A 27,005-nucleotide genomic window follows, 5' to 3' on the forward strand; every position below is an offset into this window, starting at 1 on the left:
CCGCGTCGACCGCGCGCAGGGAACGAGGAACGCGGACCGACCCGACGGAACGGGAGAGCGGCTGCGTCGATTCCGAGCCGGCGAGTCTGCCAGAGAAATAAGCAATTTTACTTGCTCCGAACGGAAACGTTACTATTATAAAAGGAGGTTCTTGGAACAAACGGAAATCTAGGTGCCGTTAACGGCGGAACGAAAGGGAGGGTCGATTGAATGGGATTAACGGATTTCAGGCGTTATTTACTTTTCTTGGACTTGGTTTCACCGAGATTTTGTCTTTCGGTATTGTTGGGTCTTTTTTTATACAAGCGTCTTGGAATCAGGAGACGATTCGGACAACGCGATGAACATTTGAGAAGCTAGTCATTCTTTTTGTTCTGAGAAATGTTCCTGCAGGATAGACAAAAAACTGGAGCAATGAAAATTATATCGCGATATTCTTTGTTGGGAACGACAAATTGTGTATCGCTCGTCTGGTCGAGAGGGAAGAGCAATATTATTTGGCCGTCGCTGGTAATTCATTTACTACTTTCGCAAACATTTCTGCTGTTATCGCAATTATTACCGCGGGAAGGGCAAAGCTTTATCTGCTGGGCTGTCCTTTGCTAAGGGATGAAAGTGTCTCTTTCTCCGAAGTATTGTTGAAACCTTGGAGATGAAAAAAACTTGGGCTAGGGCTAACGAGCCCCCAGAAAATGACCCTTGAAATCGCGGTTCCACTTTCCAAATTACCGAACACTGGACGAACACTGCGCAAATTCACTTCCTTTTTTGTATTAATCTCTGCTGTAATTTACCCGGGAAAAAATGTCCATCGATAAACAAAGAAATTCACCAAGGCTCGATAGGATATTTCTACGTTTAGGATGGAGAGCGTGTGGCCCGTCGAAACGTTGACGACTTTTTCACGTCCGATGCTTTTTGTCACGATGTAGGTAATCAACTCTCGACGGTGGTGGTTATCTTCATCGACGTATGTATCTTCCGACGTAATTATAACGTATTCGAGGATGACTTTGACGGAGACACTTCTTTCACACTTTTGTGGAAAATCGAGGGGAATTCGCGTGAAAGAAGCAGCACGCGTTACGATACGCGTTTGACCGGATACGGCAAAATGTGGTCATTCCAGATTAAGAGGACGGAAGTCGTGTATTATCAAACACATTCTGGAAAGCCAACTATTTAATATGCATTGGGTTATTTCATAAGATCGCGAACAGATTTGTAAAAGTTAAAAAATGTATCCTTTTGCAATGAGGCAAACCACGTATCGTTATCAACATATTTCCCTGTAAAGTCAATCAAATTTTGCCACCCTCTCGAAAATTTTATTTAAACACACAAAAATCTACAAAGAAAATTCCCTACGAAAAAAATGCAGCCCGTGAATTTTAGGAACGATCCAATATTATTATACATGGCGGATGTTTTGTAACGAATTAAATGAAATTGATAACAAAGACCGGAGCGATCGGTTTATGTTCTTCCAAAATGCCACCAAACTGTCGATTTCAGTATACAATAAAAGAAGCCTTTCGACCCATGTTTGCATCCAACAAAAACAATTCTCAGTTTTGACAAACTGTACAAATGAGCGACTCCGAAGATAAGATTAAGTCGCTCGTAGACGCCATTCCTGCGTTACTTCCCTAAGTCCCGAAAGTCGAAATTAAACAAGAAAAGTAAGATAAAAACGGGCGTGTAAAATCAAAGGTCTCGCCAAAGTCTGGCTGGTTGGTAACGTTTTTTATTAAATATCTTATTACAGGAGGTTAAAATATTTATAATGCATTCAGATAACAGAATTTACAAATATATCTCAATATTTTCATNATATATTTATATATAGTGTGTATATACACATCACATGTTTGTATGTAAACTCTTCTTAGAATTTCATATGTACACGACCGAGAGTGACAGATCTATACACGATTTTACCCCGTCCATCAGCTAACCCCCTAGAAGTGCCCTTTCCCCGCCACTTCTTCCCCCTCTCAATCGCTCTCATTCGCCCCCATTCGCTCTTTCTCTCTTTCGCTCGACATTTACATCCATTCACGTGCACGCGGATCTTCCCCTTTTAGATTCCGTGCATTTCCATTTTCTCTTCCTTCCTCTCTCCCCTTCTCACACACAACCCACACCCCCACGCACGCCCGCACTCCCTTTATTCTTTATCCCTCTTCTCTCTCACTCTATGAGGTCGCTGGAAATATTACGTAAATATTCATTTCTCGCCTCTTCAGACTCGTTATAAGCAAATCCTGGACAGCGTTTCTGACGATTCATTCCTCATTCTCTCTTCGCACACACTCTCTTTCTCTCATTTTTTTTTTTGTAATTTTTCATTATTAAATGGCTTAAATATTTCTCTCGCACTCTCGCAGTCCATGGACAGAAAAAGAAGAACGAAAACGCACGCGCTCACGTAACACGCACACATTTTCCAGTCGTCAAGGCGGCCACACACGTAGCGATAAATCGTAGCGATAAATCCTGGCGATAAATCCGTGCAATCCGATCCATGTGGATTTAATTGATAAGTGGACGCGCTACAGAGACTTCGATGCACGGATTAGAAATCGCTGCGATTCGTGGTTACGTCTCTGGCCACCTTTAGGGTGTTTCCCGAAATCGATGAGCGATTTCTGTTCGATCGATCGGCGTCAAAGTCCTGCCGATCGGATGTCTCGTCAACAAAATCGATCGTCGATGGCATCGCCCTCATTACTAGCGATCACAGAGCGATCGGAGACCAATTTTCGGAGCGCCCCGTGAAACGTGCTGAACGCGCCTCATCTCTCCTAGATTGATTATAATTACGATTACTGTCAGCCGCGTATCACTCCGTGGCAGTACAGGACGTCATTCAACGAAGCGTTTTTAAATACCTACCATAAGAAATTAATTCGAACGACGATTATCGAACGTTCGTGTCCATTGGCAAATAACTTGCGACATTTCTTGCCGGAGCAGTTAGCCACTCCATTTACATGACCAACAAATTTCCAGGGAGTACTCTCCAGCAAGTACTTGTAAGTCGACTCGCTAGAAAAGTATGCATTATTGTCTACCGCTTTGTGACATATGTCCATTAGCAAGTACCTTGCGACCCTTCTTGCTAGAGCAACTTGACATTGCGTTAACAATAAATCTTTCGAAAATTTATCGCAGCAAGTCTCTCCACCAAGTACTTGCAACACGACTTGCTGGCGCAATTTGCAACCATGTGAGGAAAAATAAGACAAACGAGTCGTAATAAAACGAGACAAATATGGACTACAAAATGGTTTGACAGAAGTAATTTAGGCGCTCACAAAACGCTGTCAGGGAAATTAAGAGTGGAAAATCCAGAACGATTAGAAAATGTGTCATAAAAATCACGAAGATGAACATTTCTTCTGCCCCCAACGATTTTTCTTTTTTTCTTCTTTCCCCTATCCCACGAATTACGCAAATCTGGACCACAAAACGGGTACACTATCGGCAATGAATGTCTGACAGCAACTTTAGCAAATTTCATTTGTCAATGGACACGGAGCTTTAAAGGAGCTTTCGTCATGACGGTCTTTGTCGAAATATCTCTTACAAGCTTTCCGGAGTGCCACGTCGAAAGCAGTTCCGTCAAATACGCATACAAACGATTACGACGCCTGAGAAAGGATCGATTCAATTTGTCCCTACGATGCCTCCTTACAGAGCGGACGCGCCATTTGTCTTTTTCATTGCTTGTCTTAAAAAAATGTGTCGCTCGATAATTAATATATAACCGGCACTTTGGCAGTATCGCGTGTCGACGGTTCCCCGACGGAACGTTTTATTGCGACCGCAGTTATCAAATTTAATCCGGGCCGATTAAGATAGGCCCTCCAAATTGACGAAACTTCGTTGATGACAAAAAAGCGCATCAAACAATCCGAGCAGGAAGCTCTATTAACGGCTCGATTCGCCGGATATCGTAACGTTCCCGTATCTTTTTTTTTCTTCTAAATTTGCGGCGGCGATTGTCAAGATCGTTGATCAGGCCTTACGCTCCTTATGACAACGTTTGTTAACGGAGAACTAAATCCCGAGACAAAGTCAAGGGACGCAATTCCACTCCGCGGAAACATCAGGACACGAGCGCATCCTTATTCAATGAATACTCGGTGTTCAGCAGTAAAATAAGTTACCAACTGTAAAACAAGTCGTGAAAACGCGTGACAAAACAGTGATGTGTATATATGCAAATAGAAACTCGTACGCGCGACGGACGGCCACGTCTCTTCGGCGGGCGACCAATTGATTTGTCTCGAAATATCCTCGCTACGTATAAAAATTCTGAAAATCGAGTAGACTGACTAGGAATTTATCGACAACTTAGTTGCAATCTACATTCCCAAGAGTTAATCTCCCTCGCGGCGATTTCCGCTCGCCACGGATTCGTATTCATTGAACGCAAAAATGCGCGTCACTGAGATATACCGCATCGAACCGACCACGACTCTCTCAGATGGTACGGAAAATAATGAACATCACATGTAGAAAAAACGACATACATGTTCGTACGTGCGGTACGCGGAAATCCGAGAAACATATTCCGCGCTCGGATTTTGCGCCCGTCTCACAGAAATTATACTTAAAAAACACCGGAACCGCGTTACCCGACAAAACGTCAACTTTCCGCCTCGACGGTGCCCGATACGAAAATTCGACTCCTACAAAAGTTACGTGTATCAACATCAGAAGCAACTTTCATCCCAAGTATTTTTCGCTATTGAGCACAGTCGAGCAGATAATTGCGTTTATCTCGAACGCGAACAGACAAAGTCTCGGTCCTCGCACTTACAACAGTGGACATCCTCTAACTTTTAAATTTTCCCTCGAATTCCCCGCACGGAATTCCTTCAGTTCCTTCGTTCGTTTCACGCGAGGCTTCGAAATCGTAACTCGCAGCTATCGTTAACGGACTCGTGTCTTCGGGTTTGAATCCTTAAAAAGTAAGTCTGCGCCTCGCACCCCCGGGGAACGAGCGGCCATAACGACCGGTTGCGCCGTTTCGAAAAAGAATTTCGAGCTCGACCCAACTCGAAGCTTCGAAATCGTCCCGACGACTGTACGCCCGTAAGTACCAGCGGCAAATTTCGGCAAATCGGCAGCACGAATGCGTCGACGATTACAATTTCTACGGGAATCAGCGCAGCCGGCCCTGCGAGACGCCATACGCATACTACACACTTTCAGGAAGGAAAAATAAAATCAGAAAAAAAAAGAAGGAAAGAAGAATGTATTACGCACGTAAGTCGCTATGCCGACGCAAAATTGATTTGATCACCCCCTTCCCGCTTTGCGGCACATTAATCCCATTTCATCCCCAAAACCCACCGCAAATCGCTGCCTAACCACACACCCCCGTACATATGCATATACATATATATATATCGAGAAACGCGTTGAAAGCCCGGCTTTTTATTTTCGTTTTTTTTTTCTCCCTAAATTTGCTCGCTTATCTCCTATTATTCCTGTCTTTCCTCCCTCATTTGCCCGTACCCTTGCGTCGTTGTTCCTGCATTAGAGCGTGATTAACATTACAGCGTACATTACGCTCAAGGTCCGTCGACGAGGCGTACCGCCTTGATAAGTGAAAATGTCGAAGCTGCGATCCCGGATTATCTCCTGAGCGGCGCACGATGGAGAAAACAGTCTCGGACAAAAACTCTCCCGCGCAACGTGGGGAACAATTTCGGTCGGAACAATTTTTCCCGTAAGCGGTGTTTTTACAGCGGAAATTCGCAATTACTCCGAACGGTACAAGAGTCTCTAAGGCGCGGTCAGACCGCGACAGGGATGTCGCAATATTTTCCACGGGTGATTAATCGAGTCCATAGTTCGATCGCGTCCTTACAAAGGCGTTCTCCATTGACCTCCGAATTCGGCATAATTTTTACGTCGTGCCATTTATCCCCAAGGTCGAAAAAAACGACGTCAAAATCGGACAATTCTCCATGCGACGTCGCCTCGTCGACGGACTCCGCGCCGCGATTTCCCTGTTTCCTCCTCTCCGTTATAATCGAAACCGGAGCCCTTCTTAACGAGTGATATGGTATAATAGACTTTTGATTTCCTCTTGGGCGTAATACTGTTTTGATTAAGAGGACTCTACAGCGAAACCTTCGTTATCATTTTCTGTTTTTTTTTTTCTTTTCTTTTTTTTCATCGGACGGGCCGCCGCGTTGTGCGAAGTCTCTCGATTGCGACGAATGCGTCTCCTCCCTCTTTTCCCCCCTGCGGAATATCTCTCTTTCTCTCTATCACTCATCTACTCGTAACACTCGTACTCCACTCCTCGTTACTCTTAACGCCGGCGAAAACGGCTAACTGCACGACGGCCTTTCGACAAGGATTAATTAGAGATGCGATGGAGCCGCGTCGCGATTAAAATTACTTCGTATCGGCTATCTACGTTCGACAGTGAGAGATACATCTATGTGTATGTGTGTGTGTGTCTCTGTGTATGTCTGTACTTCTTAACACCTCGAGGAAGAATGTTCTCTCGTCCTAATCAGGACGCGCTCGCGGTCCACGTGGTTCGTGATTCGCGATTCGCAGTGCGCCAATTCATAAAAATTCGTCGAATTGACGTTACACCTTACGCGTGGTGTTCTTGACTCACGATTTATTCTTTCATGGTACGCGATTCGTGGTGCGCCAATTCGTATAAATTCGTCGTCATGACCTGACGTTACTATATGAGTGGTTCTGGAGTCACGATTCGATGCGATGAACTAGCATTAACGCGCTGCTTAGGGGCAACAAAGATCCGATTGAGTGCATCAAGTTTTCCGCCAAAGGTGCCAATTTATTAGTAACAACCGAACGCCAGAACGTAGTAACTTCTAGTACTATTTTTGGTCAGACTTTACAGCCCCTGTTTTCACCGCCCGAAATTTAGAATTTCGTTTCAACGTCAAGAGTCAGGTCGGTATAGGCACTGCAACCTCTTTTCACGGAGCTTCTGACGCATGAGCGCCAACGAGATCATATGACTACGTAACACCGGGTTTCAGTGTCAAGTTGACGCTAATGAAAAGGTACCTCACGATGGCGAACCACCACACCGATTGTGCACCGACGTGGACGCACAAAATTCATACGCATCGTTCCATGCACACTATCTGTGTGTAAGGTGCACCACTAATTGCGAATCACAAACCACACATAGGGTGTAGGAGCCTTAAGCTTACGATTGCGCGCCTTGTCCTACGTTCTATTCGCGTTGCGCCGACGAGGAAGTGCCTCGACGAGGAAAGTGCTCGTCCGTTTTCAGCACAGCCCTCGAAAACGAGTCCCGGACCTTCTTTCACCACATCTAGGCGAGATCATAAGCCGTCTCCGAGGAGTTACACGTAACCGGGACAAGAGGACGCTTAACGCTTAGAGCTAACCTTAGAGTAAGGAGTCTCGATTCGCAAGGTTTTGCATATGAATCAGCGCGACACTCGCTGAGATTAAATGACAGGCATTGCCAGAAGGTACGCATCCCTGAAATGTCGCGGATTGGTGCATCATCAAGTACGGTTATCTCGTTTTAAACGCAATACATGATCTTTTTAAGCGAGGCTCGAGTTAACGAGTGATCAAACCTGATCATTCAGCCTTACAACAGCTGATTGACACCCGAGGAATCTTAACTGATCTTAACTTAGGATCGAATTTTTCTAACTAAATTGTAGGAACGAGTACGTGATTTAAGTTCCCACATTGAAGACTATAAATGAAAAATCATGAGACTCAATTAACCGCTTAATGAGAATGATAATGACCAATACTCGGTGGTATCTCCTAGTAATGCCTGCTGCTTTCGTCTCCTCGTACGAGGCGTACGATAACGTGGATCGGTTACATTATTGCTCTGAACTCGATTAGAGAATCGAGTCGTCTATCGGAAAAGGAGTACAGAAACCGTGAAATGAGATTCTAGCAAATCGTCTCGTCCCTTTGCCCTGGTTATCGTACGGGTCGTCCTTAGATTCCGAGTCTTTTCTCCACGAGGCTCGAATGTGCGTCGCGCGCATTTGTAGCTTGTACATACTGCGGCGTTTGACAGCTGTCGCCGCTCCGAAGAAATATTTCAGTCCCATGGGAACTGCATTACGTGTACACATTACGCGCTGCCAGCTGTTAAATCACCCTACAACCCATTGACGGAATCCCCAACCTTGAGATTCGTACTCGAAGAGACGAGTCTAAGAGTACCAACCCGTCAGGAAATTGGGAATTCCACCTGGGTCACCGAGCAGTCTGTATACGAAAACCACGTTTCACCGTTTCCGTCTTCCAATTTAAGCAAACTCCCGACGTGTGGTTGACTCGATTAATCCTACTCAATCCGGACAAGATTCGGCTTCCTCCGATCGAGTCGCATCTATCTGTCTGAATTTTCTTCACAAATTGTTCGCTGCTCGGCAGGAGACCCAAGGAGCCTTGGCAACCACGTTCAGTCGATTCGATTAAATTGGACTTTCGGAAGGGACGATATAGTATCTATTCCCCATGCCTGAGATTTCGAAGTTTCCGACATCCAAGGTGATTTTTCCACCCAACCGGGGACCCTCTTCGACGAGGGAGAGATATTATTAAATAATTTCAGGGTAACTTCGGAAGCTCGCGCGGAGGGACGATCGGCTTCGGAGGAAATGCGCGAGATTTCATTTCGAGAAGCATTTCCCGCTCGACTTATCGCAGTAAGACTATATCCGTAATATAACATCCTGGGTCGAATCGAGAGGGGCTCGATATCGCCATCCCGTTTAAAAGTCTAAGTTATTGACAATTCCATCACTGATTCGTCCAAAAGATACTTCGTCCAAGAGCGGAGCTTAAGGTAGAGGCTTAAGTTTAAGTAAATCATAGAGAACGGTACGGTATTAATCTTTAATCTACGACGGCGATGACTGGCTACGTGAGGTCCACGCGTTTAGTTTGCGGAAGTGTCACCTTCCCATGGTCGGTCGTTGTTGAAAAATATACACTTTGAGTACGTACAAACGAGAATACCCGGTAGCGACGTCGAAAGCCCACCTGCGACCCGACTCCCTTCCGACTTGCCCCGCAAAATAGCAAGAAAATGGCCGAATCAATGACAAGTCATCGGCTCCGCTTTTCCCGCATTTTCTGCGTTTCCAAATTTCCTCCTCTTGCCCTCACTTTGCTTCTAACCAAGGAAAGGAGGCTCGGCAATTGGTTCTCCACGAGATTACCAGCAGTCAAATCGCAGGCGTGCGACAAGGTTAGCTGTCCGACGTGAAAAATCAGTAAATCGGCCTCCTTCGTATCCACCGATCCAAAATGCGACTTCCTAGTTTCTTTCAAAGAATGGCAGTCGTGCCTTCTGGAAAAGCACGATTTTTTCGGAACCTTCATTGAGCCCATGGGCTCTGACTAGCTCTCAAGGGTGGATCGTGCCGATGCGAGGATGCAACGCGTATTCGTCCCTAGACGCGAGAGTTTCGTTGCAAATGCACGTGACATTGACAATTCACCGAGTGTACTCTCCGAATCTTGGCCATCGTCAGTCGATCGGTTAATGCTTCGTCGTATGGTACCTTACCCGGTGACCCGGCTACACATACGTCTCGGTACAAAGATGTGAGATCGCAAGCAATTCTAACCACGAGTTTAAGCAACCGATGTTAAGTTGATTTAGTACCGAGTTACAAATTACGCAAAGGGGGGTAACATCTCCGAGGGAAACCGAATTCCTCCGCAGTAGGCAGCTGCCTTATCTTAGATACTAAATGGACATAGGACGAAATTAGGACATACGCGAGTTCATAAAATTATATCATAGAGTAATACCGGCTAGGTATTATCCGAGGTCTAAATTTGGCTCCGAAACCTCTGGCAATCGCGAGAAACTACACGAAAATCGATCTCCCAGCTTGGTCTTCATCAACCGGAGGAACAAAAGGTCTCGACCAAGGAAGCGAGGATCACAACCTCCGAAGTAAAACCTGGTATCATCTAGTGGACATTGTATCCGACCACCGTCTCCATTGCGTCGGATCGCGCTTACTGTAATGATAACGTAATCTACTTCTAAAGCAGACTCGTAGCTATGATTAACATTAATTCCCGCACGCCTTCAATGTCAATGGAAAATTTCAAGGGGTAATTCTACGAGTATCTCCTCAGGTTCGGAACCAATCTCGGCCTCGTTGAACGTACAAAGATCAGGCCTAGAGTCGACAGATCGCATATTCGTGGCGTGTCAACGTATCACCACCGAGCGAAACTTAAGATCCTTCCTAACGCACGCAGAAATCAGGTGTCTCTTCGGATCCCTGATCGCATACAAAGAGCCGTTTGAGCGATCGATTACAGCCTTATCGCGGACGGCTAAGTCCGATCGGAACACGTGGTCGGACCTCGAGCAGAGTGAGCCCCGAATCGAAGTGTTCGATTTAAATGCAAATACAGCATTTAAATGTTGGCAGCTCTCGACACCGCAACGCGCCACTCGGCTCGCACCTACAAACGTCACCGCTCGTCCACGCGAGTGTCCTGTCATTGCCCAAGAGCCGTCTAATGCTCGTGAAGCCACTCTGAGAAATAATAATAAAAAAAAAAACAGAGGGAAACGACAACGTAGGCTGGACGTTCAATAAAAGTTGTATAAAATCGCTTAAGTTTGCACGTGTGATCGCCTGGCTAATCATAAATAGGATGAGGATCGTCGGTATACCTTGATTTTAATTATCGACGAGATGTTAAACGAACGGTGAACGGGTTTTTTTTTTAGTCCTCTGACACGCACTCGCAGACGCACCCACGCACTCGTCTCGGACACGCGCGCACACTTACACGTAGGAGCGCAACGGCAGCTAACGATCGAACACTTATGGTTTTCGCACACGCAAAAATTGAAAAATATATAATATATATATGTATATGTACATATACACATAAAAACATGGTAACCGCGGCGCAGTAGCGATAGTAGTAACAGTAGTGGTAGTAGACAGTAAACAGTGGTAGAAGTAGAAGTTCCGTAGTAAGTGTAGTCAAACGTGGTATTTTTTTGTGTTTCCTAATAGAAGCGCAATGCTTTTTTCTCTCTTTCTCTCTCGCTCCCCCTCTCACTTTCTCCTCTCAACCGTTTCGATATTCGTTAATGCTAGACGGTAAGAAAGAAGGGTAAGTAGCAGATAGGTACCGTCTGGAAGAGACGCGCAGCTGATACCTAACGTGATTTTCTCTCTTCCTTTCGCTCTCATTCTCGCTTACTATCTCACTTTCAAAAACAAAAAAAAGAACAAAAAACATCTTACAACGTACCCTAAAACATAGATAAGAATTATTCGTATTCCGTAATGCTTTGTACACGACGCTATATTTTATCCTTTTATAATTATATTAATCATAAGAATAATCGCTATCATAAATAAGAACTTGTAAAAAGTATACCTGGTACCGCGAGCCGGGAAACGTCTTCCTTAAAAAAATCATCGCCGTCCTGAATATAGGGGATGTCTACAAAAATCACCGAAAACTTACACAAGGAACGGTAGTCGTCTTTTGATTGGTTCTTAAGCTGGACAGTGGTGTTGATGTTGGGACTGTAGTAGTATTGGTTACGACGGTGGTAGTGATAATGACGGTAACGATTGTAGCAACGGTAGTAGTGGTGGTAGTAGTGGTGGTAGTAGTAGTAGTAGTAGTTACGGTGGTAGTTTTGTCGATGATGGTGGATGGTAGGGTAGTCCATGGCAGGGGATCACTTGTCTGAACTTGGGCAATCCCCAGGCTGCTTCATTATCGTGTAATCCAGTCGGTACTGGGCTGGAATTAAAAGCAATTCACAGGGTTCCATCAATTACTCCCATAACTCCAAAAACATCTTAGAAGATGCTGAACTTGCATTACAAAACCGGACCAAGCTTCGAATACTCAGATCTCGTGATAACTAATCGAGAGACAAACAAAAGATCCGGATATTTCTGTCAAATTTCGTTCTCGTGAAACTTCCTATACGAGCCTCGAAAAGCGTTTAAAAATTGTTTCAGGATGAGATATCTTGTACAAAACCTTTACATGGACAATTTTCATATCATTTGAGATAACTGTACGTGCACTTGATCTAGTGGACCTCAAAACCGAGTTCGCAAAGCGACAGATGCCAGATAAAACACACTGATATACTAGAATTTTATACCCCATATTTGATAGCTACCGATATCGTTAACCGTGTTGCTCCAATGGGCTAACGATATCCCGCTACTGATTACATTTCGAAGTTTCCTCAAGCACACCCACAATATTAACCAATTACGTTCTTATTAAACATCCAATATATCGTATCTCTAGTTATCTTATTAAAGCAGCATCTCCCGAGCAGTTTTAACTTTCGATGCCCTGTACCGTTTAAAAAACGTTTCAGATAAAAATGTCCGAAATAACCGGGTTGTCCCCCGGTTAACCAAGAACACGTTCAGCCAATTTTAAGGACCCATCCACGTAGCATTATCAAACGTATTTATGAATGCAAAATATCTATGCGATTGTGCGAACTAATGCGCAACATTAAAAGGCCCCAAACTCCACCGCGTTAAACCAGCATCACACCATGCATATTTTCTGAATCGCCGAAACCTAGTTGTCCTCGAGTCGTCATCCAAACATCCGGTTCCTCATGGTAGGACGCGGTATATGCTGCGAAAACGCATAGCGTGCCACGTTCCGCTCGAATCCAGTTGTCACCATTCCAGTCAATTGAAACAACTAGGTCGATCCTGTAAAAACGCATGGTGTGACCCTGGCCTTACCCTGGATACAAGGCCGACCCGATCCCTAATCGCTGAAGAGCCATTCCCGGTGTTCTATCCAAGTCCCGCGTATCGAAACCAGCCTTGAGCGCCTCAAAATAGACCGCGTGCCCCTCTCCCCGCGGAAGACTAAAGTGCGTATCACCGCCAGGGACGCCGTACCTCTCTTAGTGAGGTCTTCCATGGTCTGGTCCTTGCACTCAGCGGCGTGGTGGATGCCGCTGCCGCAGTTGTAGCACGAGACCTTGCCGGTAGGGACGGCCGGAGCGGCCGGGGAGTAGGTGACGACCGGGTTAGGGGGCAGATAAGCCTGCGTCGGGACGGCCGCGGCCGTCGGCGGGGGCGGGGGTGTCCCGCCGGGTCCCGGGTGGCCGGGGTACTGGTAGATCGACTCGCCGTTCGGCTGGTACGCGGTGCCCGGGTAGGCGGGCCTCGCGTAGGCCGCGTGGGAGAAGTTGGAGTAGATCCCGGTGCTCGGTCTCAGGGCGGGAAAGTGGCCATGGGGCAGATAGGCCACCGGTGAGTGCGTCGGCGGGACCGGGAAGGAGACGCAGTGCGGCAGGCTCGGGGGTGGTCCCCCTCCGGCGGCGTTGCCGCCGCCGTTGACCATCTGATTGTTCTTGTGGCGCACCATGTGCTGCTGGGCCTTCCGGCTAGCGCGTGGCCTCTCGGCCGGGGCGGCCTGCTGAGCGGTCGGCTGCGCCGCCCCGTGGCCGACCCCACCCGCGGCCACGTGTTCACTGACGCTCGGCGGAGCAGGGTTGCCCTCGGCGCCGTTGCCGCCGCCGCCGTTTCCCGTGTTGCCACCGTTCCCGGCGTTGCCGCCGTTCCCGCCCCCAGCCCACGGGGCCGCCGGGGGTGTCTCCGGCGGCGACCGACTGCCAGTACTCTCGGAGCTGCTGCTCTGCGAACAGTGCCGGCTGCTCTCCGGGTCCAATCTCAGGGCCTGCAGTTGCGTCAGGCAGTAGACGTGCTGTGCGTTGCATCTGCGAACCGACAGATGCTTTGACGTACCCGTTAGCAATTCGACCACGGTTAATATGTCCGCTCCAAACCAACGTGCGTCACTTCGAGCCGTTCCTCGCGATTGACTCCTACATATCGATAGAGCGGCCGGACGCGTTCCGGTACCTGACTCCTGATCTCCCGACTGGTTATATTAATACTATACACCTCCCTCCTTAATGTTTGCTCATAAATTCGGTTACGCTACCTGACGAGATAACTCGAAAAGCGACCTGGACTCTACCTGCACAGCTTTGCCCGCCGATTAAATGCGGATCGATGCTCGAATATTCGTATTTAATCTTTCACATTGTTCTCGCAGGATCTCATCCGTACATCGTCCGAACTCTTTCGTAACGTCGAGCGACCTTCAGCGTTCCTCGCATTTATATATTTTCGGCTAGGCGGGCACGAGTCGTGCGGGCTTTTGCGCAATTCGTCGCTAACGGAAGTCGCGTAACCGCGTTCACTGACCTTGGGTAACGATTTTGCATCCCGGCCACCGGTACCGTGAGGCACGCGTAGCAAGGTGGATTTTGCGCGGCGTACACCGGCTGCGGAGCAGGATACATCTGCATCTGTGCGTGTTCCAACGGCGGGATCGTCGGATAGCGTCGAATGTTCGCGTTGTTCGCGTGGTTATGATGGTGGTGCGCTGGCAGGTGTTCCTGAAACAACAAGGAACCCGATGCTCGAATAACCTCGGATTCACCGGATCTTGAAACGCCGTCGTTATTCGGAATCGCAGGAAACTCGTAATCGTCTAAAAATCACGCACGATACGGTGGAAATGTACGATATCGATGACCAGCACCGAACGATGGGCACGAGGCAAAGTATTCCGGAAAACATGCAACAACCGTTAAAGTCAAAGACCATGGATTTGTGTTCCCCTCAACTTTGGTTGCACTTAGCAATTTACGTAAGGACATGGCCTACCTCGTTCTCGGTCTGATCGGCGATCGAATGCATGACGTTGTTGGTATTTTCCGGCTTTTTCTCAGATGAAATCTGGTTCAGACCGTTGCTCGTCTGACCCTTCACTATGCTTCGGAGTTGTCCAACTGCGTTAGGCGTCAGGCCCAAGTCCCTCAGTTCCTCGTCGCTCATTCTTCTAATCTGTACCCGTGGCATTGCGAAGGACATTCAAACAGTTCGTTAGCACTCATAGTTACCTTGCATCAAAAAGAAAAAGTGAAAGTAAAACTAAGTGCAACTAATCGCTCCGATAAAAATGTCCGCACCTTCGGATCTCTAAATTCCAGCTAACTTCTCGACTACTTAACTGGAAATGTCATAAGAAAATACTTAAAAGAAACCGTTCACCGGTATTTCCTAAATATCTGCATTCACGTGCGATAAACCAATCCTGACCTAAAACTGTATATATTTTTCGAATGACAATCACATATCTCTACATATACTTATATACATAAAAAAATTATTTTCTTTCAATGCCCTACTACGAAAAGCCGTACCCTCTATCTTTGTAATCGACGTTTAAATAGATCCAGAAATATAAGGAAACTTAAGGTTCCCCTCGAGCTTACCTCGTCGAGGGAATAGTTCTGCAAGTTCCCCTTGAAATTCGGCATCTCCTTGCCGAGCGTCTCCCTGAGCGAGTCGCCCGAGGTGGAAGGTCGTAACCGTGGAGGTGGCGGCGGTTGTTTCGAGGAGACAGGGGGAATCGACGCTATGGAAGCGTTGTCGGTGCTGTTGTGGCGAGATAGGGATCCGGAAGTGGTGACTGACAGGGGCACGGATCTTGTCGAGAGAAGAGGCGGTTGGTTAGGAAGACTTCTGTTCGCGCCCATTGACGGAAGGGGAGGCAAGGAGGTGGTGTTCGAGCTGGAGATGCTCGTCTGACTGCCGGAGGTGCTGGCCGACGTCGTCAGAGAGTTCGAAGTGGGCTGGGTCGCTTGCGAGGAAGTCCGAGGCATCGGATTGGTTCTGCGACCCATCGGAGAGTTGCTTCGACTCGGGGAACGCGACTGGGAGGGCGAGGACTGGCGGCTGACTAAGGGGGAAGGTGGATAAGCCAGCATGTCGCCGGTGTGGTACATCAGCTGGTTGCCCATCATAATCTGACCTGTCCACGGTGGCATATGATTCATCGAGGGGAACCCAAGGTGGAGGTACTGCGCCGTCGCCCCGGTCCCCATTGACATTTGCTCAGGAGACGGTAGACACAAACCATGTGGTGGCATCGTCAGACCTGGAGGGACACCAGGAATCATAGCGGTGCCTCGCATTTGCATGTCGCCTGGGAATGATCACCCCGGAGTCAAATAATGTACACTGAAAGATTGTTCGGTGTATATGGCTCACAAAGAACAAGATGTCTTTACCATGGAACGTCTGCATCGGTGGCGGTGGCATCATACAGTTCACTGGAACCTCTGCGTCGAGACCTCGATCGGTTGGGGTGACACACGGTGGGCAGCCTGGCATCTAAAATGCATAAATTATATTACTACAGTTCATGTTTATGTATGTTATCGATTGAATTATGTCCATATGCTTAAAGTGACTTTAATTGTCGTTAATTTATCTTTTGTAGTACTCAGAAATGGGTATTACTTGTGCTGATTTAAACGTCGAATTTACAGCAGGCTTCTGAAGGGTTAGCCTTGCCTCTTCGTCTTGCAGCTTGACGTAAATGTTACCGAATACGCTTTTCTGCTCGTAAGTGAAAGCCGGATGATTGAGCGCCATCGTGTACAGGAGAAGCAACTCCTCCAATGGCTGATCATCTTGCGTGAAAGTGGTCCCATTTAGCAGGTTGACGATCTCTTGGAAGTCGACGTTCGAGAGGTTTTTATATAAAATCACTGCGCACGAATAGTTGCACGAGTGAAGTAGAGCCATGTACAGGGCAAGTTTCCTTCTGGTACGTTTGTCGGTCACGCCAAGGGTTGTCAGTTCCGTAAGATCCGTAGCACTGTTTGCTCGGTGCTCCGTGTCGCGCAAATCATTGTACTCGCGCTTCCCAAGGTCCTCGACACAAGTGCCGAGGTACCGTACTTCAAACGGCAAGCACATGTTTAGCAGCGTGCACATCACATCGATACGTTTATAACTGCACAAAGACAATCATGTTAATTATCCAACGAGACACATTTATATAATAGCATGGATAAATTTTAGATAAATGTTTTTGTGTCACTTTTGCACCAATTCTTTTGAAAGCAAAACAAAATGTTACTTTAAATATCTCACTACATTCGTGTCTCCGTTCGCAAACATTTTCATACCCATAAATTATTTAACATCTCAAAAAGACTTTGCTAAAACCTTAAATAAGCAAGAACATATAAAAATTGGTACAATTACAGAAAATAAAGAAAAATATCTCCAATTATCGAACTTATCTTTTCGTACAAACGAACGAAGCGTAAACTATAAGCAAAAATAAACAAAATCAATGAATCTTAGCTACCTTAACGCTATACCCTAGTTGTCACAAAGGCACAATGAAATTACATAGGCATTTCCTATTTTCTTTTAGACCGTTTCTTTGTTATCAAGAATATAAAGTTGACCATAGAATTCATATTATAAAACTCATAAAAATCACACACATCGAGGTTTTAAAAGCCTTTATGTCCACAAACGATAACGCTCTGTTACATCCAAAGGAAGAAAATCCGAGATGTTAATAATGTTCTAAAATGGGTAAGACAGAACGTTGAGACAAACATTAGTCAACTCGACGATGGAAGAGAAGTAACTCAAAACTTTAAAAACTGCTGCTGAAGGAGAAATTCAGCAATAACCCAACCAATGAGGACTCGGAATTCTCTCCGGCTCTTCAAAGTTTCGTCGATGGGGCAAGCTTGCGAGAAGTCAACGGAGCAGAAGTCAAGGCAGCCTTTTCGAGCAGCGGTTAAAAAATGAAAATAATATGGAGGCTGCTAACGTTAAGAACATCGCAGATCGTTTAAAATAAAATTGAGCAAGAGGGAAGGTGCCAGTGACAGGTGGAGCGTTCGCTGAGGGGGGACAAATCGTCGCGGGGTGTGCAATTACCTGGACAGATTCCCAAACCATGATACCACGTTCTCCTTACTACACACCATTGCCAGACAACATTGATACCACTTGAGGTGAAAAAAGCGCCGACGAGGACAGCTCTGGCGGCTCGAGATCGGCCGTTCGGTCTGACAATCGCCGCGGGGAATGGTCCGATCGATCGAGAAGCGTTCGCACCCGCGGGGAGAGACAACCGGAATCAGAATCCACTAGAGACCAGGGACATCCGTGGGCAGCACATAAGATGCACGGAACGGCACACTGCGGAGCATCCGCGTTCGCGGGAGCCAACGGGCGCAGCCAGGTAGAGTCTCAACCGAACCGATCCGGCGCAATCCAGGATGGACGAGAACGCGGACGACCGGCCCAGGCGCTCCTTCGACCCGGAAACGGAACGCAATCGGCTCGTATCGCGGCGTCGTGATCCTTCCTTCTTACGGGAAGAACTTTTCCAAACTTCGGCACCGAGTCGAGAAACCAAGTTCCCTCGAGGGGTCAGTTCACATGCTCGCGTTAAAAAACCCATCGAGTGCCTCCTAGCGGGCGGTAACGGGTGCGTTCCTAATTGCACCGAGAGCCGGCTCGCCGTCGCGAGCGCTGATTGGTCGACGAGCTGGGGTCGACGCCCGCCATTGGTTGAGAAATTCGGCGAGCGAGAGGGTATGTCGTCTCATTGGCTAGAAGCTCCGAGTCGCGGACCATTAGATGCTGCGTCTCATCGTGGTCCTCGAAGAGGTCGATGCTGGATTATCAACATGGAGGACGTGATTTTTGATTGGTCCGACACGCGCTGTTTTTTCGAAACTGATTTTCCTTAAGTACGCACCTCGGGATAAGCAGGGAGGGAAACTGGTACTTTTGATCTCCCGGTTCTGCCCGGTTCAGCCCGGTTCCCTGTGAAAGGTGGAAAATCGATTCTTTGCTATTATGTGTCGGAAAAGGTAGCATGGTAAACGTAATTGTGTATGTCGTACACACATAAGTACATGATACGTGACGTTTTATATACTAGTTGCCGGTGTGCAACTCTAGACGCTTATCTTATGCATTTACAAGAATGCAACTACTGTACTGTGCTATACCATACACCAAGTGCACTGTAGTGCCGTTAATGCGAAGAGTATGAATGGATAGAAAGAATGGTTCCTGAAAGATTTGACAAGAATGCCGCGGCATATGTAAAATGTCCGTGAAGAGAGATTAGACACGCAGGAGAAAACAGACGTCACGTGAATAATGAATGTGCAGCGGCGGAACCTTTTATTTTAAAGTAAACGAGACCAAGTACAACAGCTCTTCATGGCTTTATCGGCAGATGACATGACGTGTCTATTTTGGTCGAGGTAAATAGAGATTTCATGTTCGTAGGTTACACTCATTGCATAATTTCATTACATGTTGTTGGTTCTCTCTATTAAATAATTTTAATCTCCATAGGCGGAGGAAGATCGGTGTCATAACTATGTACTTTAATCGCGAGTTCATAGATATTAACTTAAATCGTAATGTCTTTATAGTTTTTAAGCATCGCTTCATAATTATTAGATTAGTAAAAAATATCCCATCTTTTTCAGTAATTTCGATTATACTTGTAAACCTAAAAATATTTTACCGTGTTATTCAACTATAAGGAATAAGAGGAAAAATTTTTTTTTAGAAAAGAGAGAAGACGATGGTTCATCTTGTTATTGTGCGGAACATGTTTGGTATATGCTACAAGGACTTCGGTCCCATTGCTCATGCCCACTATCATAGAAGAAAATCATTGGAGCAAAACTGATTCTGGAATATTTCTATCCAGTTTCTTTTGGGGCTACACCCTGACTCAAGTTGCTGGTGGATATATTAGTGACCGAATTGGAGGTCAGAAAGTAATGTGGATATCCGCTCTTGGATGGTCATTCATTACATGCCTCATGCCAATAATCATGAAATTATTGTCAGATAGTGATTTTGTCATACAACTGCTAGCACTAGTACGAACTATCAATGGAGCTTTTCAGGGTATTTAAGATATTTCCTATGTGCAAAAAGAACATTACAATTAACTGGCTGTTTCACTATCATTTTAATGTTGCAGGGATGCACTTTCCTAGTATGATCAGTTTGACGAGTCAACGCTTACATGAATCTGAAAGAGCTTCATTCTTCAGTTTACTGACTGCAGGATCTGCTTTAGGCATTCTTTTAACTGGTTCATTAGGATCGTACATTTTGGAAAACTATGACTGGACTGTAGTTTTTAAAGTTTTAGGTAATATTTCATACCACCATTCTCTTGCATGACTTCTAGTAAAAAACACTTCTGAAAGATAACTCACTATGCATTTTGAAAATATTTTAGTACGCACCATCGCTGTTTATAAGAAGCATTAACAAGTAAAATTTTAACTCTGCAAAACTAGTCATTAATAGCAACGTTAGTAAAAATTTAACCCTTGTCTTCACTTATAACATTAAAAGAATTTAATTTGACACAATAACAAATGCAGGAGGTTTAAGTTTGCTGTGGACAGGCTGCTTAAGCTACTACTGTACGTCTCTAAAGGGGACGACCATTTCCACTAACAAATCTTCCAACAACCACAGCCTACCATGGTCGGAATTACTTTCAAAACCTCCATTTTGGTAATTATGGTACATATATATTGTTGTGGTAAATTATGATAATTTAAAATTACAAGACTTTTTACAGTAATTCTAAGAAAATAATTCAGTGTTAGTCATGAAAGTTCACCATAAAATTAAATTGTAGGTCTTGCGTAATTGGTCATGCCTGTCAAAACAATTGTTTTTTCGTTATACTTTCGTGGATGCCAATGTACTTTCATGAAACTTACCCAGAAGCGAAGGTAATATACATTTCATAGGAAGTGTAATACCATTCTTTTGCATTCATGCTATTGTGATCAAATATTTTATTTTATTTCAGGGTTGGATTGTAAACATGCTACCATGGATTCCTTCATTACCTTGCACATATTTAGGAAAAATTCTATCAGAGAAATTGATTAAGGCAGGTTACACAATTACTGTAACGAGGAAAATTGTCCAAACTATTTGTTTCATGACACAGTCCATCAATTTATTATTTCTCGGTGGGCGTTTTAAACTTATTTCGAATAACGTATTATTGCAGATTGTGTATATATGATACATTCTGTTTTGTTACAGCAAGAGCAGAAACCTTTCAAGGTGCATTATTATGTTTCACACTTATAATCGGTGGTTCAGGATTTCACAATACTGCTATAGTCGTAAATCCTGCAGATCTGGCACCAAAATATGCTGGCAGTGTGTTTGGTTTAATGAATACGGTTGGTGCAATTCCTGGTAAGTAATTGCAATTGCATATGATCTAATATCCCAGAGACTATGAAATTTACATAAATATTACAGTGTTGTTCTATATAAATTTTTTGCTCTATATTAAACCTTTAGACTTTATCAAGATAACATTTTTTTTAGGTTCCTTAGGAGTATACTTTGCTGGTTATATTTTACACACGACGCATAGCTGGCCTATCGTCTTTATCGTCACTTCTATGATCGAGACTCTAGGATGTATCATTTATTTATGGTTTGGATCTGGCAATTCAATAATTTAAATGTACATCAAAACTGACTGTTCATAGATCCAACAATCTGACGCAACAAATGATTAAATATGACATAATTATACCAAGCATAGACAATATATCAATACATATCGCTTGAATTATTTAAAAAAATTATGAATAGGAAGACTTTTTAGTCATGGGATAAGAGCACTTTTTCTAGATGTTAATAACAAAGAAAGATTAGAAAAGAAATACGCGCCTAATACACTTAATGGTTACATGAGTATTATTTTTTATGTGAACTGATTAATTAAAAGAATGTCAATAAAAAAAGGTTTTATTGAACTTACATTACATATGTTGTATACTTTCTGATTCAACTAGCATTTTAGACATATACGGACCATCTAATTCATATCCCAGTTTTCTATAATAATTTCGAGTTCCAACACCTATAAATAAAATAATTAATTAGATTGTCCAAAACGGGGAAATGTATTCTACAAAAAAATCAAATACAAACCAGAAATAACTGCGATTTTATGAGAGCTATGTTCTACTCTGGCAATACGTTCTGCTTCTTCCATTAGTAATATTCCAAAACCTTGATGTTGAAATTTTGTTGGGTCACGGGCATTCACCGGCACCACACTTCCATAAACATGCAGTTCCCTTACCATTGAACATTTTCCTTGCAACTCCTCTCTGATAAAGCAAGAAGTAATACTGAATTATATTCTATCGGGATCTAAGAGCAGGTTTACCTGATCAAGAGTTAAGAAGGCTTACCTGAATGTGTCGGTAGAACATTTCCTAAGTCGTAGTAAACCAACTAAAATATCCTGGGTTGGATCTTCATAGGATAGGAAGGTTTCCCAGCCATTATTTGCAACATAGTCTCGACGTATGAGTTCAATTTCGTAAGGGCGAATCTTCTGATGGATTTCTTGTATACCGACTTCTCGAGTTCTTACATCACGACATTCTGTACCTAGCTCTTTCATTCTGGCCAATGCCAATTCACGCAAATTTCCATGTTCAACTCCTGAACTGTACTTTCAGATCAATACATGAAAAAGAAGCATAATTATTCAATGTCAACAAAGAAGTATTTACGTAGTTATTAACGCGAGGGAGGTTAAAAAATATTACCTGACTAGAGGCATAGGTATGTCACGTTGCACTCTGTATACTCGAGTCCAAGGAGGTATCAAAGCAAGAATGTGGGCAATGAGATCCACAAGAGTGCTTGGTGGATAGCTTTTATACCTTCCTGTCTTCCATAGTTCGTATAATCCTGTACCACGAATTACCAAGGTGGGATAGATTTTTAAACCATCGGCTCTAAATGCAGGATTCTCAAAGAATTCCTAGACAATCAATTTACCCTTAATATTTTTTTACATGTCAGAATTTAACGACTTTCTTAAATGAATACATACCACAAACTGTTCAATGTCACGCTCTATGTCAACGTTTGGTAAGTCTGGCATCATATGGGCAATTACTTTAAACCCAGCATCTTTCGATAGGCAAAAAGTTTCACATACTGCTTTTACAGTGTGTCCTCTATTTGTGTCCCGTGCAACATCCTCAAATACCGATTGTACTCCTATTTCAAGACGCGTGCACCTATATTTTGAACATTTTAAATATTGTATTTCACTCTAGAGCTCATTAGAACTATAATACAAATTTAAAATAGATTTAAATAGATTATATTTGGTCATACCCATAGCGTAACATATCAGAAAGATGTCGTTTGAGACAATAATCAGGTCGTGTTTCAATTGTAATACCAATGCATTTAGTTCGACTGCGCTCTGAATATATCACTGCCTCGTCTACATTATTACTTACATGACCAGAAAGTGCATCATGTAAATTTCGAATAAAATAATCCCTATAATCTTCAGGGAGAGACATAAAGGTTCCACCCATTACAATAAATTCAACTTTATCCACACTGTGTCCTAATTGCTTTAGCTGTAATAAATAAAAGTATATTGATTTTAAATACTGAAAATATTTAAAGTACATTAAAAATCGTGTTTACTCACCTGTTCAACACGATGTCTTGTTTGCAAAAATGGATTGTAACGAGCACGAATTGCTCTCATAGATGTTGGCTCATATCCAGTATAAGATTGAGTAGAATACTCGAAGTCTGAATCTGGACCTCCAGGACAATAGACACATATGTTCCCAGTCATGTTTATATGAGGGCATCTATGTGGTTTACACATTACAGCTACGACAGCGATCTGTGAATAAGATTTCCATAATAATTTATGAAACCAATATTGGTTGCAGAATTTTAATTATAAGTTTAAATTTGTACTAACTCCACTTGCGGTTCTAATCGGTTTTGCTTTTAATTTTGGCAAAAGTGTCTTTCTAGCATCAACAGGTACAGCTGCAATAATATCAACAAGTCGCGGTGATGTCTGAAGAGCATATTTAGATGAAATTCTAGTTTTTAATTTGTTTAAATCAATATCCCTGTTTTCATGATGGGCTGCTAGCAATGCTTGTATTATTTCTCCAATGGCCAACACTGTACGCTCCTCTTTTGTAGACAGAAATTCTAAAAAGTACAATTATAAATTAGAGAATGTGATTGTCTTCATTTTAATCCCACAGAATGTACAATATCTTAAATATATAACATTATAAAATGAAAAATATTTTCGTGCAGAATTTAATTCTGCATAATATTTTGAGGTTATACTCTACCTTTCTGTTTCTTTACCATGTTGGAGCATTTACAGGTACCCAGATAAATGATCGTTGCGCCGCCCTTGGGGGCAAAAAACGGTGAAAGCTAACGTACGAAACCAGAGTGAAGCACAGGATGCGATCAGACGATCCTGCCCGTGAGCAATCTCCGAACTCATCTCTGTAAATACCGTAAGTAATTTATGTAGTTTCTTGTAGTAAATTACTAAATATTTTACATCACGAGTTTTACATATGATGTAAATTACATGGAAACAGGACTTTGTGTTTCTACACCTGCTGCGCATCGGCCCAACTAATGCGCTATAGATGGCAGTATGTTCCCGAGAGCAGAGATCATATCTGCCGAGAGCGAGTAGTTCGTAACACTACTACCATCTGAATCACGACGGTGGCAACCAGTGGCAACACTGCTGGTATATCGTATGCATTCACCCACGTCTACTCTGGAAAATAACCTTGTAAAAGGTTTGTTTTCGCTGAAAAATATTTCAACGGCGTAGTATCAAAAGTAAAAATCAGAATGGGCGGAGGAGATTTGGTAAGCGTTGATCTATTCTAGCCTATAGAGTCATGGTTTTATATTTAAATTTTAGTCTTGATATATAACGATCTTCGTATTTATGAAGTTAATAAAAATCATATAATTTGGCACATCTTCTACTATAAAATCACATTATTTCTTGTATCGTTTTAACTAGAATTTTAAATGAATTTTACACGTATATTTTTAAAGTAAAATTCACCTTGTCTTGGCTTGGTAAATTTTATAATTTTATGGTGTCTTTTCGTAAATGTATTAAAGGAAATGCTAACAAGAGTTTCAAACTTTGTATATCTAGAATTTAAAGAAATCATGGCATCCATCCACAATGAAAAACATGGAAAAAGTATGGAAAGCGGAGCAGCAAGACCACCAAGAAAAGAAACGAATAGCTGAGTTAAAGAAAGAAATTGAAATGGAAAAGGATCGAGAAGATATGACAAAATATGCAATGGAGCAGGGTGTCATTGAAAAAAAGGATGAAAAAAAGCTGGATTGGATGTATAAAGGCCCAAATCAAATGGTTAATAGAGAAGATTATCTACTTGGCCGACCAATAGACAAACCTTTTGAACAAATGGCTCAAACAGAAAAGGATGCAGAACAAAATAGAATGCCTAAGAATCATGTAGAATATGGTATTTTTCTTATTTTCGCATTTTTTGCTATTATTATAACTCTTATATTGAAATCATTAAGCTTATATTATTTTCAGAATGTATACCACCATCACTGAGATTTTTCTCTGGAGACGAACAAGTTGATTTAGCAAGGAAGTTACAAGAAGACCCATTATATGCTATTAAGAAAAAGGAAATGGAAACTCGAACTCAACTTTTGAAGAATCCTGTCAAATTGAAGCAATTGAAAGAATTAGTAAGTAAACATTTTGAACTTTAATTTATTGTAAATATAAGAATTATGGTTTTATCGAAATTTCGTCTAACTTATTCATAATTATACACTTTTAGTTAGAGCAACAGACCAAGAAAAGCAAGACTGAAAAGAAATTAAAGAAAGGCAAGAAGAAGAAAAAGCATAAGTCCGACAGTGAAGAAAGTGATAGTAATGACTTAGATAGCTTGTTAGCTGCAAAATATAAAAAGCTTAAGGATCAGATTAATAAAAAAGATTTATTAAAGTCTGTGAAGAAAACCCAGAAGGATAAGAAATCCAAAAGTAAAAGAAAATCTGTTAGTAGTAGCAGTAGCAACAATGACAGCAGCAGCAGTAGTGATAGCGACAGTGAAGATGACGAGGAGTCAGTATTGAAGCATAAACTAAAGAGGAGACGGAATAGGAGTTGTAATGATGAAAATAAAAGTAAAGAAAGAAAAATAAATAAGGTTAAAAATGATCATCGAAACATTGAAAGTACAAAAGTATCTAAACGCAAAAAGCACAAGCAAAGGAATAGTACTAGCAGTAGCAGCAGTGACAGCAGTGATAGCAGTGATGAAGATGTAGCTCCCAAATCAAAGCAGAAGTTTAAGAAAATAAGTAGGCACTTTGATGATAAACAGTATTCTTCTGAAAGTAAACGACAAGAGGATTCAAAACATAAACCAAGCCATTCCCATGAAAAGAAACAAAGAAATACATCTATTCATAAATTATCCAAGAAACATTCACCTAGTGACAGTAGTGATGAAGATAATCGAAAAAAAAGCTCATCGAAAAAGAATTTTGGATTAGTTGTACGTATATAAATTTAAGATTTGAAGCAAAATATTTAACACCTAAGAAATTATGCAAATTTATTTATAAGAAAAAGTATAATAAATGTATTAAGTTGTTTCAATATTCTTTCCAGAGACCCGATGGAACGAAGATTCCATTACAAACCTCAAAACACAAACCCATAGAATCTGTAAATACACATCATCAAAAGAACGAGAGAGATGATTATGGGAAACATCAACAGAAGCGGAAAACACTCACCGAGGAAGAAAAGGAAAGGAGGAGGCAGGAGATGATGGCGAATGCTACATGGCGGGAGAAAGATAGGGAGAGAAACGTCAAACGATATCGCCAGGAAGAGGATAAAGAGGCAGCTGATAGTACCTACAATAAGGACTTTATCAGGTACTGTTTTACCGTTCTTTTTTACAGAAATTGTGTAAATTACAGCGTTCTAATCCTATACGTTTTACATTGCAGGAAGCAATTGGCTGTTGCTGCAGAAGTAGGTACAGTTGAATCAAGAATTAAAGCAAATATAAATAATATTCAACGTTCCCGTCGAGCAATGGACACAAATTTTGCACGGCGATAAGTTTACTTATTACCGTATGTAAATGCTAATTTGTTGTAAATATT

The 27,005-nt window shown here is 43.1% G+C and overlaps 4 protein-coding genes across 5 annotated transcripts; 2 read left to right on the forward strand and 2 right to left on the reverse strand.

Moving 5' to 3' along the window:
• Positions 1–4,606: 4,606 nt before the first annotated feature.
• Positions 4,607–18,395, reverse strand: LOC105701172. Its single transcript, XM_012427650.2, has 8 exons — positions 17,841–18,395; positions 16,392–16,890; positions 16,160–16,262; positions 15,362–16,074; positions 14,751–14,930; positions 14,286–14,479; positions 12,969–13,792; positions 4,607–11,823 (listed from the first exon to the last, which is right to left on the reverse strand). Exons 1-8 carry the CDS (start codon positions 17,888–17,890, stop codon positions 11,759–11,761), a joined length of 2,628 nt encoding a protein of 875 aa, XP_012283073.1. The 5' UTR covers positions 17,891–18,395; the 3' UTR covers positions 4,607–11,758.
• A 286-nt stretch (positions 18,396–18,681) lies between these two features.
• Positions 18,682–21,710, forward strand: LOC105700052 (solute carrier family 17 member 9). Its single transcript, XM_012425610.2, has 8 exons — positions 18,682–19,186; positions 19,501–19,847; positions 19,924–20,097; positions 20,336–20,471; positions 20,599–20,695; positions 20,776–20,941; positions 21,018–21,176; positions 21,312–21,710. Exons 1-8 carry the CDS (start codon positions 19,143–19,145, stop codon positions 21,449–21,451), a joined length of 1,263 nt encoding a protein of 420 aa, XP_012281033.1. The 5' UTR covers positions 18,682–19,142; the 3' UTR covers positions 21,452–21,710.
• Positions 21,711–21,722: 12 nt separating this feature from the next.
• Positions 21,723–24,328, reverse strand: LOC105700031 (probable elongator complex protein 3). The gene is made up of 9 exons (XM_012425576.2): positions 24,140–24,328; positions 23,749–23,990; positions 23,464–23,667; positions 23,136–23,389; positions 22,846–23,035; positions 22,556–22,773; positions 22,193–22,453; positions 21,927–22,108; positions 21,723–21,855 (listed from the first exon to the last, which is right to left on the reverse strand). The coding sequence occupies exons 1-9, from the start codon at positions 24,156–24,158 to the stop codon at positions 21,755–21,757; spliced, it is 1,671 nt and encodes a 556-aa protein (XP_012280999.1). The 5' UTR covers positions 24,159–24,328; the 3' UTR covers positions 21,723–21,754.
• Positions 24,329–24,442: 114 nt separating this feature from the next.
• LOC105700041 (pre-mRNA-splicing factor CWC25 homolog) lies at positions 24,443–26,996 on the forward strand. Of its 2 annotated transcripts, none has more exons than XM_012425588.2 (6): positions 24,443–24,683; positions 24,985–25,324; positions 25,402–25,562; positions 25,658–26,383; positions 26,500–26,771; positions 26,847–26,996. In XM_012425588.2, exons 1-6 carry the CDS (start codon positions 24,666–24,668, stop codon positions 26,959–26,961), a joined length of 1,632 nt encoding a protein of 543 aa, XP_012281011.1. In that variant the 5' UTR covers positions 24,443–24,665; the 3' UTR covers positions 26,962–26,996. The 2 variants fall into 2 exon arrangements, with proteins under 2 accessions (XP_012281011.1, XP_012281019.1); XM_012425596.2 differs by lacking the exon at positions 24,443–24,683 and adding an exon at positions 24,709–24,902.
• The last annotated feature ends 9 nt before the right edge of the window (positions 26,997–27,005 follow it).

This window comes from Orussus abietinus, unplaced genomic scaffold, assembly GCF_000612105.2.
Source record: "Orussus abietinus isolate OABI.00-Male unplaced genomic scaffold, Oabi_2.0 scaffold104, whole genome shotgun sequence".
NCBI lineage: Eukaryota > Metazoa > Arthropoda > Insecta > Hymenoptera > Orussidae > Orussus > Orussus abietinus.

Bases quoted from the DNA above. Each gene is read 5' to 3' on its own strand.
- LOC105700031 (XM_012425576.2), bottom strand. The intron at 22,774-22,845 runs GTATGTATTCAT...TTGATTGTCTAG, and splicing joins GTGACATTGAACAGTTTGTG to GAATTCTTTGAGAATCCTGC. The intron at 21,856-21,926 runs GTTTGTATTTGA...TTTTATTTATAG, and splicing joins TAAAATCGCAGTTATTTCTG to GTGTTGGAACTCGAAATTAT.
- LOC105700052 (XM_012425610.2), top strand. From the start codon at position 19,143: ATGGCTTTATCGGCAGATGACATGACGTGTCTATTTTGGTCGAG. The intron at 20,098-20,335 runs GTAATATTTCAT...TAACAAATGCAG, and splicing joins TGTAGTTTTTAAAGTTTTAG to GAGGTTTAAGTTTGCTGTGG. The intron at 20,942-21,017 runs GTGGGCGTTTTA...GTTTTGTTACAG, and splicing joins CATCAATTTATTATTTCTCG to CAAGAGCAGAAACCTTTCAA.
- LOC105701172 (XM_012427650.2), bottom strand. From the start codon at position 17,890: ATGGTGTGTAGTAAGGAGAACGTGGTATCATGGTTTGGGAATCTGTCC. The intron at 14,931-15,361 runs GTAAGCTCGAGG...CCACGGGTACAG, and splicing joins AGAACTATTCCCTCGACGAG to ATTAGAAGAATGAGCGACGA. The intron at 14,480-14,750 runs GTAGGCCATGTC...TTGTTGTTTCAG, and splicing joins CCGATCAGACCGAGAACGAG to GAACACCTGCCAGCGCACCA.
- LOC105700041 (XM_012425588.2), top strand. The intron at 26,384-26,499 runs GTACGTATATAA...TATTCTTTCCAG, and splicing joins AAAAGAATTTTGGATTAGTT to AGACCCGATGGAACGAAGAT. The intron at 26,772-26,846 runs GTACTGTTTTAC...TTTACATTGCAG, and splicing joins TACAATAAGGACTTTATCAG to GAAGCAATTGGCTGTTGCTG.